At 43.6% G+C, this 16,423-nt stretch overlaps 1 protein-coding gene across 1 annotated transcript; it reads right to left on the bottom strand.

Annotated features, from left to right (window-relative positions):
* Positions 1 to 5,718: 5,718 nt before the first annotated feature.
* LOC123147814 (pheophytinase, chloroplastic) lies at positions 5,719 to 11,232 on the bottom strand. Its single transcript, XM_044567125.1, has 6 exons — positions 10,891 to 11,232; positions 9,762 to 10,437; positions 8,739 to 8,965; positions 8,138 to 8,329; positions 7,901 to 8,057; positions 5,719 to 6,184 (listed from the first exon to the last, which is right to left on the bottom strand). The coding sequence occupies exons 2-6, from the start codon at positions 10,407 to 10,409 to the stop codon at positions 5,942 to 5,944; spliced, it is 1,467 nt and encodes a 488-aa protein (XP_044423060.1). The 5' UTR covers positions 10,410 to 10,437; positions 10,891 to 11,232; the 3' UTR covers positions 5,719 to 5,941.
* Between the last annotated feature and the right edge of the window lie 5,191 nt (positions 11,233 to 16,423).

The following is a 16,423-nucleotide window of genomic DNA, read 5'->3' as shown; positions in this document are numbered from 1 at the left end:
ACTTAAATTTGGACATGTTTTGCAAAAAAGTGTTATGAAAAAGTAAAACGGCTATAACTTTTGCATACGATGTCGAAAAAAAACCGTATAATATATCAAAATGTTCAGCACAAAAATCTGCATCCAATTTTGACGGCCATAGGCCATTTTGCAAATCTTTAGAATCCTCAAATTCTAAAAGGTTCAAAAGTTATGATCAAATTTCGGTTTTTTTGAATTTTGGTTAATTCTGGTCAAACTATGGTCAAACTAGATATTCAAGAAGTATTAGTGTAACTAAATAATTATTCAAGAACATTAGTGTTACTAAATAATTATTTTAGTTTTTTTGAATTTTGGTCAAATCTGGTCAAACTGTGGTCAAACTATGGTTAAACGTGTGACTTCATGCTCAATCTAAACTCCTGAGGGTTAATAGGATTGACATCTTACTATTGTTAGGAAAACAACAAGTGGAGACTTGGAAATGAGGGGGAATATAACCCGAAAGTTAAGTGTGCTCAGGATGGAGTAGTGAGAGGATGGGTGACCGTCCGAGAAGTTAGATGATTTGGAACGATGAGGGGTGATTAGAGACTAGAGGTTAAATTGAGAAGTGATGAGGGATGATAGAGATTAAATTGTAAAATAATTCAGAAATTTGAAAATCGGGAAAAAAATTCAGAAAAAAATCGTAAAATTTCCTTTAGTCCCGGTTGGTGTTACCAACCGGGACTAAAGGTGGAGCTCCAGATAGGGGCCACGTGGAGGGCCTTTAGTTCAGGTTCATAACAGAACCGGGACTAAAGGGGGGCCTTTAGTCCCGGTTCCAGAACCGAGACTAAAGGCCCTCTGGAACCGAGACAAATGGGTCTTTTTCTACTAGTGGGGGGCAACATCATCGCCACTATCATCGTCAACCACATCATCATTCACATCCTTATCATCCGCAACATCAAGAACCCTAGTGGATCCTTTGGTGTATCATTTGAATCACTCATCCATGTATTATTACCATTGCTACGACGTTTGTTGTCCTCATGTGTGAGTAGACTCCTAGTTCTCAGGGATATGGATGAACCTTGGTATGTGTAGGATCTGAAACGTTATTGTGGAATGAGATCTCCTGTTGAATGCTTAGTTTAATAACTTCGTGAATGTTGTGAAGGGGGCCCACTCAACATTTATGCCGTGTGGCCACGAAGTATATCACTGTCATTGTAAAGGTTTAGGATGCGGAGGTAATTCGAGGTGACAGTAAAAGCCTACTGCTCCTGGTCTTTGCAATTGACCAGGGAATTACGAAGAACCCTTAGAGAGGTCGCGTCCACGGGGAAACCCTTAATTATCATGAGTTTAACCCTCTGGGGAGACTATGATGGTGGCGTGCGTGGCATGAAGTCTACCATGAGTAGAATGTGTACTGTGCCCGGCTCCGCCTAGCATAATCGCCAACAGTGTCTCAAGTATCCGGTGTATACTATGCTTATGCATATGTGCATTTGAAACATACCAATGAAGATTCTAGACTTCCTGAGAATGCCTTTTTATTATATTGTTTCACTAGTCATCACAATCCCTACACATCATTTATTTTATGTTATTTAGCCACCAGTTACAACACTACTGAACAATCATTTATATCCGCTCTCACTCTGCTTTAAGTCTACAATTATTTGCAGGCACAAAAATACATAATTCCCTACAAGAGGCAAAAGTATGATTCATGTGCTCCCTGTGGGATCGATACTCTTACTTTGAAAAGGCTACAACTAAACTCTGTGCACTTGCAGGTTATCAAGCTTTTTCTGGCTCCGTTATCGGGGAGCTGAGTGCTTTTGGGATTTGTCTTAAGTATTGAATTATTTTGTGTCTTAATGATTTTTGCAGATAGAAAGCAACCATGGTCCTTCAAGAGCAAATTTGTCAGGTAGAAGTGGAATTGGTTGCAGGACCACCTCGAGGAGAGAATGTTATATTAGTTGGTCCTGACCTACCTAGCAAAATATATGAGATAAACCCTCGTTTGATTGCTATGGTGAAAGAAAATATATTCCAAGGTTATGAAATTGAATGCCCGTATAAGCATATTAAAAAAATTATCTTGCGTGTGGAACTTTTCACTTGCAGGACTTGACTAATGAAGAAATAAAAGCAAAAATCTTTCCTTATTCATTAGGTGGAGGAGCTACTAAATGGCTAGAGCGCCAGCCGGTGAACATCTTGAGGAATTGGCCAGAATTTTTGAAAGCATTCCTTACTTATTATTACCCTCACGGAAAGTCGTATACATTAAGAAGGAAAATCAACAGCTTTGGACAAAGAGAAGGTGAGTAATTGGTAGATGCATATATAAGGTATCGTGAAATAATCTTTGCATGTCTTGAACACCATTATCCTTATTACTTAATTGTTAACTTCTTTTATGGTGGACTTGACTCACAAAGTAAACAAGCTTTAGATCATGCTTCTAGAGGTTCTTTCCTACGAACTGAAATATCAGAGGCTTGGAGCTTACTTGACATGATGAGGTATAATGATGAGAATTGGTACCTTTGTTAAAAGGAAAAGTAAGGTTGATCATGTTTATGATAGTATTAAATCTTTCCTTATAACTTCAAAAGTAAAAGACTTACGTCATGAGTTAAATGGTGGAACTGACCCCATGTTGTATGTTTTGAAAGATTTTTCTAAGTTCTTGAATTTACCAGAGAAAAAGTACTTGAAACGCAATAGGGAGTCTAAAGCTATTCACATGGTGGAGGCTATAAAGAAGAAGACTACTCCACCTAGAGAAGGAAAGAAGATCATCATAAGTCAAATGGCAGGAAGCCAGAGGGAACCCCTTTAGCTAAAGGGAAGAGGAATGTCAAGTTAGAACAATGTGGGCCTCCACCTTATGTCGATATAGTAAAAGAAGTTGCTACACCTATACCAATGGTGAACAAAGAAGTCCACCTAGACAAAGATACAACTTCTTATCTTAAAGGTTGTACCGAAGGTAAAGATGCAGGTAAACAAATTTTATCATGTTCCTTCAGGTGCAAGTCCTATTTTGGGTTATGTGGCCCTGGTTCCCCAATCAATATTATTCCTTATAGCCTTTATGCAAAAATCTATAATGAGATTTCTCCTTGTACTCTTGAGCCCACTGATGTTGTTATTAAGCTTGTAGACAAAACCGATAGGAAACCTTGTGGTATCCTTAAAGATGTCAATATTATAATAGGCTCGCTCATTTATCCTATTGATATTTATGTACTAATGATCTCTGAGGATAAAGATTGCCCTATTGTTTTTGGAACTTCTTTATGAATGTTGCATGAGCATAAATCAAGAAAAAGTCTATCTCTATGAAGTGGGAGATGAGATGATCAAATTCCCATTTTCCTCTGTATTATGCAAGCCATATGAAGAAGAAGCTCAAGATAAAGAAGAACAGAAAGTGAATCAATTGGGAGATTCGTCTCCAAACACCAAAGATGAAGTTGAGCGGGTATTGGTTAGGCCTGAATCCTTATTTGAGGATGGAGAGAAGGAGGAAATTGAAATGATAATGGACACTACTCCAATAGTTTGCCCGCGCCTGAATAAAGTCTATGGGGTGCTTGAAAGAGAGGGGGATGAGGAACTATCTCCTCCTACTTTGAAACCCTTACCAAGGGTTGAGGTTTGAATTTATGGATAATACAGAAAGATTCCCTATTATTGTTAATGCCGACCTTTGAGGGGAAGAAAAGGAGAAATTATTGGTGGTGCTAAGCAAGCATCATAAGGCTTTAGGCTACTCAATGAAGGATGTGAAGGGGATAAATCCATCCATTTATTCTCATGCTATCCCTATTGAGGAAGGTGCTAAACCCGTAATTGAAAGCCAACAAAGACTTCATTCGGCTTCCAAAAATGTAGTAAGAAAAGAGGTAATACGTCTCCTCGATGCAGGGTAATCTACCCAATATCTGATAGTAAGTGGGTAAGTCCGGTCCATTGCATTCCTAAGAAAGGTGGAGTTTCTTTAGTGACTAATGAAAATAATGACCTAGTCCCTACTAGGGCCGTTATTGGGTATGGAATGTGTGTTGATTTCAGGAAATTAAATAAATGGACTAAGAAGGATCATTACCCGTTACCGTTCATAAATGAGATACTTCAGAGGTTGGCCAACAATTCTTATGTTTGCTATCTTGATGGATATTCTGGGTTTTCACAAATACCAATCCAGCCCGAGGACCAAGAAAAGACTACCTTCACCTGCATGTACTATACATACGCATATCGTAGAATGTCGTTTGGTATATGTAATGGACCACCTTCATTTCATAAACGCATTTCTAAAATTTTCCATGATTTTATTGAAAAATTGTCGAGGTTTATGGACAATTTTTCTGTTCATGGTACATCCTTCGATAATTGTCTCTATAATCTTACAAAAAAATTGCAGTGATGTGAAGAAACATGTTTTGTGCTGAACTGGGAGAAGAGTCACTTCATGGTCACATAAGGGGTAGTGTTGGGGCACAGTCTCAGGAAAGAGCATGGAGATAGATCAAGATAGAATTGAGGCAATAGAGAATTTACCTTACCCCCGAGACATAAAATGTATGCGAACTTTCATGGGACATGCTAGTTTCTATAAAAGGTTTATCAAAATTTCTCCAAAATATCAAAACCTTTGACTGACCTCTTGCACAAAGACATGGCATATTCTTTTGACAAAATTTGCGTGCAGGCATATGAAAAACTAAGAGACGCATTAATCATGGCTCCTACCATCCAACCTCCAAAGTGGGATGAATCCTTTAAAATTATGTGTAATGCTAGTAATTATGCTGTTGGAGCTGTCCTTCACCAGCGAGATGATAAAAAACTTAATGTTGTCTTTTATGCTAGTCGGAGCTTGGATGAGGATCAAATACATCTAGCTACCACTGAGAAAGAGTTGCTTGCCATTGTCTTTGCACGTGATAATTTCCGTCCTTACATTATTTTCTGGGATGTATGTGGTGGGCGCCCCTGAGAGCCCTGCCCGACGCTGTTGGGTTTTTCTACGCCCGCCTATGATAGGCATTCCTGCAGTAATGTGTTTTTTTTTCTTTTCACTGAGTTGTACTACCTCTGTCCTTGTTTATTGGTCCCCTTCACATTTCGTGCCAGATTTTAATTATAGATTTAACTAGCAAAATATTAATGCATGTACCCAAAAATAATATCACTGAAAGCTACGTTCAAATACTCCTTTTTTTTGTGGATGTACGTTCAAACATTATATCCTTTGATTCCTTAAATACGAATCCAAGGATATAATTTTTGATGACATGCATTATTATTTTGTTGTTAAATCTACAGTCAAAAATTGACACAATATATTAAGGAGATCAATAAACAAGGACGGAGGTAGTAATGGCTATGAAGCCAACCCTCCTCATTTTGGACTATGTTGACTTGTATTCGGGTGTAAACCCTAGCCGGCGGTGGCGTGCTAAACTACTTTTCCCTTTTTTCCCCAAGCAATAGAACCCTGGGCCAAGCTCTCACTTCTTTCTGAAATTGGTTGATTTGAGTGTTAAATCCAGTAGTTCATAGCCCGGGGCTTGACATGGAGGGAGTAGGTCGGAAACGGATGATGCCAATATACCTGGAATGGAAGACGCGCTAGAGGATACAAAGATAACCGAGCAGGGAATGTAGTTGTACTTAATGTTCGGTGTTAAAACTGTTGCTTACCTCAAACTTTACAGGTATTCAAACAGAAGGAAAATATCTGATCTTGAATTCCTCTGAATACAACCACGACGGATATCTGACGCTCAATACTAACCCTGTACTGCACATATTCACATTCACTAGAGATATTTGAACTTGTCGCTATTTCATTCATCTAGGCATCAACCTGACTACTTTACATAAAGAATAATGAATACAATATACAATTGAAACTTCTATCTAACAAACTACGGACAAATCATCTGGATACTACCCGTATGCTGGAGGCATGCCGCTTCAAGAATGAGCTCAGTTGGTTCCACAGGGAAATTTGGGAACCGAAGAGCCGCACACTAACTGATTTCTTGGACCCTGTCCTAACAAACTCCAGCTCCCTCGATACACCATGTTCTTCAAAGCTGGAATCTTCAAGAAATGGGAGGTCAACTGAACCCTCAGACTCCACATTCTTAAGCCATCCTCGGAGCAAATAGTTTATAACCTGACCAAAGAGAAAAGATCAGCGTTCATCATCATTGAAATGGAACTCACTAGCCATGACTGTAAACCCCTGTTGGTGTCACAGCTTTGACTTCACGACTGGTGTAGTTTCTAACAAATTAAAGACCCATGACAACGTAAAATTTGCTTTGGCTGGGCGGCGGACTTGGTAGAGCGAGGCTGGGCGGCCGCCCTACCTTGATTTTTGGCACGAACAGTTATACCTATATGCTGCGTATGAATCGTGCCTAGCTGCGTTAGTTAGAAAATCCTGCCCCGCTGAGAAGAACAGAAGAACGATGGAAGGGCTGGTTGCATCGTGCACATGGGCCACGTTATTTGTACCCAGCCCGTGATCTCATATCAACGCACGATTAATTAGCCAAGTATGTCAAGCAACGCGCACACACGCACGCCGCGGGACACGACTGCACGAACCTTGTAGCGTGAGCCAATGGGCAGGGCAGGGGCCACAACGGCGGCTGAATTTGACGGCGGCAAGAACCACATGGGATCCACTGATCCAGGCCAACCTGCTGGATGTAGGTGCGCAGGCACGGCGCAAGGCGGCGCCGCTGGAAGTTGCTGACTAGGTGGTGCGGCTGGATGCCGTCGCTGCCGGTGAAGGGGAATTGGGAAGGAAGAGGTATAAATTTCTAAAATGTCTGCATTTGTGTATAATGCGAATTTGTGATTTTGAATTTTATAGTTAAAAACGATTTTCAAACTATTTTCGTATTACATCATACTTTTAGCACACTATTGAGTTCGCCCCACCTCAAAATTGACCCATCCTCCGCCACTAGTTTTTTTTTCGAAAAGGGGGACTCCCCGGCCTCTGCATCAGAACGATGCATACGGCCAAATCCTCCGCCACTAGTTAGGTTACCGAAATATCTAAGACTTGACTTAAGCCTACTAAACTTCGAACTTGACACAATGTTGCACAATAGGGCAGGTTCATGAGCCTCTAATGTGGTATAAATTTATGACTTGCGGGCGCATTGTATTATATCATTGTTAATTTCCTAGTGTGGCTGACTAGTGGGCACTATTGGTCCCATCCGTTGCAAATATAGAAGTGTAGGTGTGAAATGCTCCGCCACTGCTTAGGTTACCGAAATATCTAAGACTTGACTTAAGCCTACTAAACTTCGAACTTGACAAAATGTTGCACAATAGAGCAGGTTCATGAGCCTCTAATGTGGTATAAATTTATGACTTGCGGGCACTATTGTATTATATCATTGTTAATTTCCTAGTGTGGCTGACTAGTGGGCACTATTGGTCCCATCCGTTGCAAATATAGAAGTGTAGGTATGAAATATTATGTTTACAGAGTACAGTTCTGTGAATGGGTTGCTTGAGTATAGTTTTGAAGTGGCTGCTTAAAGTATAGTTTTGACAAAAGAAATGTAGTTCGGTGATATTTACTATAAAAACAAAAGGCAAAATTTACAAACATATTTTTATATTTTATTTATTCGAACTCGCTTTAGGTTTAAATTTGAAGAAAAAATTGACGGATAATGCACAGGTCCAGCAAAGATCTTCTCAAATTTTCGGATTGTTAACTGTCGATTTTAAAGTTACATGTTTATAGCATGATGGTAGTTTGCTCTAGATATATGTTTGTACCTTTATGAACGATCAATGGGAGTATATTGTATAAATACAAGGGGGGGACTATAATTTCTACACAGCATGCGATAGTTACCTCAGGAACCTCGTCGTGAGGACAGTGACCGGCAGGGCTGATTTCATAATAGGGTGCTTCTGGCACCTGCTGCTTGACTCTGATACCCCAATAAGGTGTAACCCAAGGATCTTCTTTCCCATACATAAGGGAAATGGGAATGTCCTGCTTTTGGCACCTGCAGATGATCAGTGTTAAAGTGGAAACTGATATTTGTAAGCAATAGAGCCATTCATCAAGTTGGGTTTTCCATCTCACCTAGATAGTGCCTCCTGAAAGGATATCTGGCCCATTGGAGCAAACATAATGGAGGCAAATGATGCAGCAGCTGCTGGGTGTTCTGTTGTCTCTATAATACGTGAGAACACCTTGTCAACATTTGTTGAGTGATCAGCATATACTTGCCTGAGTATCTTCTGTATACTTCTTGGGTCGCTTATCTTCTGCCACCTGTATCACAAGGGATCAATGGGCTATCCAATTTGTAGGATCCAATGCATGGATAACAAACATAATTCTAATGATCCTATAATTATGCATAATAACCATGATATCCTAGTATGTGGAGAGAAATAATAGTGCAAGAATTTCAGTAAATTCCAGGCAGAAGTTCATGGTTTATATGAGTTTTTTTTTTGCAAGAGCTGAAGATGTCAACTTATTGCTAAACTTTCCATGTTAAAGGTTCAGGTAAATCCTGCACATACAATGCAAAAGGCATGAATCCCATAAAAAACTACAATCCATGAATCCAGCTTAGTGAACAAAAAACGTCAAGGCCCAATAATTAACAGCAGGGTAACTTTAAGATAATGCAATCTGCGTGTCGATGTTCTGAAACCTAATAAGTAACACATACACTGTTTCAGTAAGTTTCCTCACAACTGATGGAAGAGGAAATGTCCCAGCCCATGGAAAAATCTTTGACAAACGAGGAGATCTTGCAGGATTAGGAAGGAAACCCCAAAATGGCGTTGCATTAAGCAACGTGACCCCCTTTACAAGGTGTGGACTGGATGCAGCAAGATATAGAGCAACAAAACCTCCAAGAGAGTTTCCCACAATATAAACTGGTTCACCGATAACCTGCAAGAGGGTTATAAACTTAAGAGTAAGAAAAATGAGACATAAATCCAACAGTTGAAGATATATGTCGCCAAACTGGCTGTGAATAGCAAGATTCTAAATAGTATGATAACAAAAAAAGAAGTTGTAAGACTGACATAACAATCCTTGGAGACACATTAACATTTACAGCCAGCAAAGTTGAACCTGTTAACTCAAAGATCAGTTATATTCCCAGGACCTTTCTTACTCGTATGACCAAAAACCAAGAAACATTCACCAAACAGGAATCAATACATCATTTTGCTTTCATTAAGAATAGTGAGCACCAACGAAGACTTTCTTTTTTTGAAAAGGAGGTGAACCCTGGCCTCTGCAACATTGCGGCGCACACAGCCATCAAGCACCAAAAAAGATGATCACATAGTGTTCCAACTGGAACATTCCCGAGTAAGGAAGAACTCGATTATGCAACCATGACAGAGTTTGAATATACATGATATATGTGATTCTTGACCAGACCACCATAACAACATTTTCACAAGTCTATGTATAGATGTATAGTATTAAGAAATACCTAGATAATCAAATTATCCTGGAAATCCATTCTTGGTATCCGTTACCACTTGATGATCTAACAACAACCACTCATGATGAAAGTAAAACAGCTAACTTGCTCCCTAAAAAAACTAACTTGCTAATTATTTCAGGACTTCCAGAGAGTGCAAAGCACACGAAGATTTGTTAACTTGAAAGACATATTAGCACAAAGCCAAAAAGAAGACTGGATGAAACAACAAATATTCCAAAATGGTACCTCTTCAATGAAATGCTGGACCTGGTCACGCCACAAGTCTACAGAGTACACCAATTCATCTGCCCATGGTTGCGAATCTTGTCCAAAACCCCAATATGATTCCTCATCCTCCTCCCCTGCCATGGCCTTAGGAGCAGGGTCTTCACACGGCAATGACATTCCCTGTCCCAGAAAATCCATCGTCCACACCTTGTAATCACGGCCAAGATCCATCAATTGCTTCTCAAAATGGAACGTGCCCACCCCAAAACCTGGTAGAAAAAGCACTGCTGGCGCCTTGCTATTCTTGGTGCCAGACTTCTCGTAGTATACCGTCAGCTTCGGCTTCCACTCCCACAAACCAGTGCTGATTTGAGAACTGTCTGGCCCTTCTGGCAGGCCAGGAATCGCCACTTTCTCGATCTGGCCTACCTTCTTGGAGATGCCCTGGAGGGCAGCATCGACATCGCTTACACCGAAGCTGCGGCTGACATTAAGCTTTCCTGAATCACCAGGATTTGAAGCTCTCCCAACACAGAGAACTGAGCTTTTTCTTGGCCGAGCAAGCTTGGTATGCCGCGGACCAAGACCAGTGCCCAGAGACCTCCGCGCACTGGTAGGGGTTTGATGAAATGCCAAGCAAGAGTGACTGGAAGAAACCACTTCCATGGCCGCTTCCGTAGCTAGCACACCGGTTCTGCAACAGAGGAGCGAACAAAATTTACAGAGTTGCACAGGAACGAAGAATTCCACAGGCTATATGGGATGGGGATATGGTCGGAGAAATGAAAGCAATACTTTTGCCGTCATATATGAGAGATCCAATGGAGTTAAGCTAAACAAGGATCCGAAACAACACTTCGATTCAGCAGTTAACAACTTAACTGAATCCGACTCTGACGAATGACCGATTGTATGCTAATTACTCTGACAAAAGGCAGCACCAGATTGGTACCATTTTCTTACACGAAAATGATAGGTGCTGTATGAACAAGCAGGGGCGGACCTAGCGTTAGGCATGGGAGTTCAGTTGAACTCAAATTTTCTTTCGTTTAAGCATGACTTGGACTGGATGGCTCACGTGAAAAAAGGAAGAACGCCAGAAAAAAAACACTGTAAAAAACAGTCGGAGCAAGTTAGGGTTCCTCACCAGCAAAAGGAGTCGGTCCAGCTCCGGTTGGATCTCCACGCCACGGCAGCACAGTAGAGCGGAGGAGGAAGAACACCTTCCAGGTGGCGTGCTTCAGTGCCCGAGGCGTGTTTGGCGGAGGACGGAACAGATGTACTAGTAATGAAGGGCGAGGACCGAGGGGGGTAGTTTTGATCTGGAAGGCCTTGGTGCACCATCAAATTCTTGCGTTCAGATCGCTCCTACCGAACCCATTTTGCGTCCGGGTAACTCCTACCTCCGCTTGTCTTCTTCCCCCTCTCCACATCCCGCTCCTGGCTCCGCAGCTTCCAACCCCGTCTCCCTCGAGCCTCGACCACTCGTTCTTCCCACTCTCCACGGAGATACCCCACCAACCCGTCGGAATATCTCATGGACGGCACGGGGTGGAGCCACCTGTCTTGTACCGGAGGTTTGCCGCGCATAATTATGCACGTGTTCTTCACAGAACATTCACACCCACACAGATGATTCCACAGTCAATACTAGTATCTCCAGCATCTAGAAAACGAGTACCTGGAAAAAAAAATCTTACAATTTAGAACAACGCTAATGCTCACACGTGTGGTGGAAGCGAAACCCGCCCACACGCCTATAACACACCGACTGCGTCATGTCACCGTATGCATGCATGTGGTAATCTTTTTGGATTTTCAGTTTTTAAAATATTTTATCTCTTAAATGAAAAATCTAACTGAAGATCCGTTTTCACCATTAAATCACTCGCGACGAGATCTTCGAAACTAGATCTTATATCAATATATTTTGACTATTTTTTTTCAGGTTAAAAGTTGTCATGTCTATTGCACATGAATTGCCATGACATTTACATTGAAGTTGTCATGATATATTTCAGCTGTTTTCTTCTATATTTAAAAGTAAATTTTGACATTTATAAATCGGGGAATTAAGAAACTAGACTTGTCATGAACCATAAACTAAAATTGCCATGATACATGCACTTAAAATTGCCATGGTTCATAAAAAATAAGTTTGATGGTCAAAGCACTGGAGTTGTCATCATCAAAATACTAAAATTGACATGCTCTACAAATTGAAATTGCCACATGGCAACTTTAGTTTAAGCACTATGGCAACTACAGTGTAAACATCATGGCAACTTTTGGGTAAAAAAAATCATCAAAATATATCAACATGGGGTCTAGTTTTGAAGATCTCGCCGAGACGGATTTATTGGTGAAAATTTAATTTAATTTTTTAATTAGGAGATAAAACATTTTTAAGCCAAAAACCAAAAAGATTCATGTTGATGTCATCTGCTCACATGTGGCAAAATAAGTGGTAAAGTAGGCGTGTGGGCGATGTGCAAGATGCTACACGTGTGGGCGTTAGTTTTTTCCACAATTTAAACATGTTGTGGAATCATCTGCTATAACCGATCAGTTTTCTGAAAAAACAAAAGTCAGTAGGACAGCTGGTAAGATTTCATTGAAGAAGAAGAAGTCGATGGTCTACGGGCGGATGTTCTGTGCAGTTTGGGTTGTGATTGTTTGGGTCCTATGGCGTTGCGGCTTCCGTGCAAGCGGTGGATGTCGGGCAGCGGCCCTAGAGGGTGGTGATGGCAGGTTGTGCATGACATGACAGATAGGTGGATGTCAGGGTGTTTGCCTCTTTCACCATCGAAGTCGGCGGGAGGGGGGCAGTCTTGCTCCTCCCATAGCGGCTTGGTTTCTCTCCCCATAATAGGCGGTGATGGTGGGTCGATGTGTTTGGCATTGTGTTTTGTCTTGGGTCTCGTCGATTTGGCGGGCATGGGAGTCTTTATCTCATTTGTATTTGGTTTTCATCCGGTTGTCCCTGATAAGCTGGACAACTATGTTCTTCCATAAGAATAGACAGAGCTTCTGCCAATTTCTCAAAAAAAACACTGATGGTTGAATACAAATGATCAAAGAATAAAAGGATCCAAAAAGACAAAATAAACAAAATCGTAGTAAAAGGACTTGTTGGGGATATAATTATTTACGTAAGCCGCCCAGGAAGGGCCGGGTTACGCAAAGAGAAGCCCATCTGAAGCCCAAGACCAAGATGTGAAGATGGCGGTTCAGTAAAGGGTCTAAAGGCCCACAGACGATTTAGGGCCCATGGTGATAAACCGCCATGAGGGCGCGACTTGTATTGTAAGGTAGAAATAACTAGTCACCGAGCCGGACACTGTTTATGAGCCGGCCGGGACTCTGTAAGCCGTAGGGCATCGACCCGTGTATATAAGGGGACGACCCGCTGGCGGCTTAGGGACAGAAGAAACAAGAGATCGAGAACCGGGCATAGTGTATCTCGCTCCCTGGTCATCGAAACCTCAAGCAATTCCAACCCAACTAGACGTAGGCCTTCCTTCACCGTAAGGGGCTGAACTAGTATAAACCTTGCGTGTCCTTTGTCCCGATTAACCCCTTTAAGCTTCCTAGCTGCGATGGCTCCACGATCAAGTCCTTGCAAGAGGACATCTGCCATGACAATTCCACGACAGTTGGCACCCATCATGGGGCCAGCACACGGTGGATTTGAGTTCTTAAAGGGCAGCTTCGAAGGGCTCAAGGGATACGCAGTTGGCCGGATGACCAAGAGTCATCGTGGCAAGATCTACATCGACGACGAAGGCTGAGGCCCCGACGCCGGCTCAATTGAGTACGGCTACCGGGTCCCCTTTGGCGGAATTCACGTCTTCATCAGCCGGATTGGTGAGCCAGGCCCTGAGCCGGACAGCTGCACCGACCTCGTCGAGACGGTTCAGCATGCGAAACCTGCCCGAGCTCAACCCGTCGTGAAGCGTGCCTTTGTGGGTTGCATCCATGGAGGTGAACTTCCTGAAGGATCTGAAGGTGATGGTGAGCTGGCTGTCCTCTCTGACGGTGATTCATCCGCTGGCTCAACAGATTTGTGGGTTGCATCCATGGAGGTGAACTTCCTGAAGGATCTGAAGGTGATGGTGAGCTGGCCGTCCTCTCTGACGGTGATTCATCCGCTGGCTCAACAGATTCGCTGTATCAAGTTCAAGATGGTGTGCTTGGGGGTTGTTCCGATGGCAGCACTATTCCGGACCTCTCAGAGTCGCCAAACTAGGCAGGAGTCTTCATGGCTGGTACTCTACCCGGCCAAAATTCTACGGCCTCAGCGGCGATAACGTCCGGGTTAGGAGCAGCCGGGGCAGGAGGCCCCGTGCGCTCACCGGCTCAGGTGCTGATGGATCTCATGGATAAGCTTACGGCTTTGTTAACTGTTACAGTCATCCCTGCGAACCAATCTGAGTATGAGGCAAAGGTGGCACAGGTTCGCGACGAGATCGCCCGAGTCAAGGAAACCTTAGCAGCTGAGGACGCTAGATTAGCAGCAGAGCGGGCGGCTTTGGACGTACGGGCGCAGCAACTTCAGGCAGAGGCCTTGCAGCTCACGTTGAGCTTAAACGCATCTAATGAGGTAATGAGGAGGAGACATCAGAAAACTCAGTCCCGCTTACCTCAGAATTATGATCCTCGGAATCTCTTTGCTACACCCGGGGCCGGCCCAAGTAACCCGCCAAGTGCGAATCAGCTTATTACATCCGGAGCGGGAGGTCCAGTCCAGCCTCAGGGGATGGCACCTCCTCACGGCAATATGGCACCGCCCAATTACGTACCAATACCACAGGGTCACTTCTCCAACCCCATGGAGAACTTAATCGCAGCGTCAGCACATTTGGCAGCTCTCCCAGTAGATGGGGATGATCCGACAGCGGTGGAAACCCGGAAGATCAGAGAACTTGTCCAAACAGCCCTGGCTCAGCAAGAGACCTACTCCTACAGCCGGGATAGGATTCACTCGACTCCTCCGCCCTGGTTAGCCCCGCCTCGTCAAAATCGGAGCCCGAGTTACAGTAGACACATGGAGTCAGAGGCCTTGTCAAGTAACGCTCAACGCCGGAACCAGCCCGGTAGGTATAACCCGGTTCAGGATCGGATACGTCAGGAGGACGAGCGGGCGGCTCAGCTAGCGGCTCAGCTAGCAGCCCAACAGAACTCACCGGCTTACCCGACGACTTCCGTTGAGGCGGGAGTTGCTACTAGAATCGGAGGAGTTCCTTGTCTGGTACCGGCTCTACGTAATGTACGTCTGCCCAAGGATTTCAAGGGACCTCGGAAGGTGCCGAATTATACGGCCGATTTACAGCTGGGGCATGGATTGAAAGTTACGAGATGGCTATGGAGCTGCTGGAGGTTAGTGATGAAGCGATGGCTAAATATTTCACCATGATGTTCGACGGAACGGCCCGTTCTTGGTTAAAGGGTTTGCCACCCAACTCCATTAGTTCATGGGCGGAGCTAAAGGCCTGTTTCATCCAGAACTTCAAGGATACTTGCAAGCAGTCTATGTCAATTGTGGAGCTGACAAATTGTAAGCAGGAAGAAGGTGAATCTATGACTCATTGGGTGCGCCGGGTCAAAGATATAATACATTCGTCTGATAAGATGGATGCCGGCTCAACAGTTCTCATGCTGGAGAAGAATTGCCGCTTTGAGCCTCTGAGACAGAAGCTGGGGCGCCTTAAGCGTGATTGCAACGATATGGGGACGCTGATGGCGGCTTTAGTCAAGTATGCCGATTCTGATAGTACCAAGGACCCCGCGTCTGATGATGAAAAGACGGGGAAGGGAAAGAAGAACGGTAATGGAAAGGGTCAGCAGCATAACCCAGCAAGTCAAGGAGGCAATAAGTGTAAGGCGGATGGTAACCCGGAATTTGTGGCCAATGCACAGGGTAACAATCAGAAGCGCAAAGGGAAGCCGCCCCGGTTTGGTGGGTCAGGACCGTCTCTTGAGCAACTACTCAATGAGCCCTGCCCGAAACACGGCACCCGGGAACGACCAGCGACTCATTTATGGAAGGATTGCGCAATCATGAAAGCTTTCAAGAATTCTAATACGTTTGATGGAAATCAAGGCCCAAGCGGCGGCTCAGGAGCCGGCGGCTCATGGCCCGGGCGGTGGTTCAGGATCCGGTTTTCAGGGAAATTAGGGTGGTTATAATCAACAGCAGTCTGGTCAAGGAGGTCAGCAGCAGCAGCAGTCGGGTTATCAGAGCCATCCAAAACAGTTAAACAGTGGGCAGTATCATGTATTCACCACAAGTTTGTGTAAACGTGATCAGAAAGTTCATAAGAGGGCTGTGAATTCTGTTGAACCGGCTGTCCCTCGTTACTTGAGGTGGTCGGAATAGCCTATTGTCTGGAGCAGGGAGGATCACCCTCCCCGGGTTGATAATCCGGGTCAACTGGCCCTAGTGGTGGCACCGCAGGTTGGTGGGTATAAATTTACTAAGGTGCTCATGGATGGAGGTAGCAACATCAACATCCTCTATTACGAGACCTTTCGGCGCATGGGCTTAAAAGACAAGAATTTAAAGACTTCCAACACCGTCTTCCATGGAGTGGTGCCCGGTAAGTCGGCGTATCCTGTGGGAAAGATTGAGCTAGAGGTGGCCTTCGGAGACGAGCATGATTCTAGGGCGGAAAAGTTAA

Source organism: Triticum aestivum, chromosome 7A, assembly GCF_018294505.1.
Source record: "Triticum aestivum cultivar Chinese Spring chromosome 7A, IWGSC CS RefSeq v2.1, whole genome shotgun sequence".
NCBI lineage: Eukaryota > Viridiplantae > Streptophyta > Magnoliopsida > Poales > Poaceae > Triticum > Triticum aestivum.
Note: the sequence above shows the minus strand (reverse complement) of the source record. Positions and strands in the feature narration are given on the sequence as shown.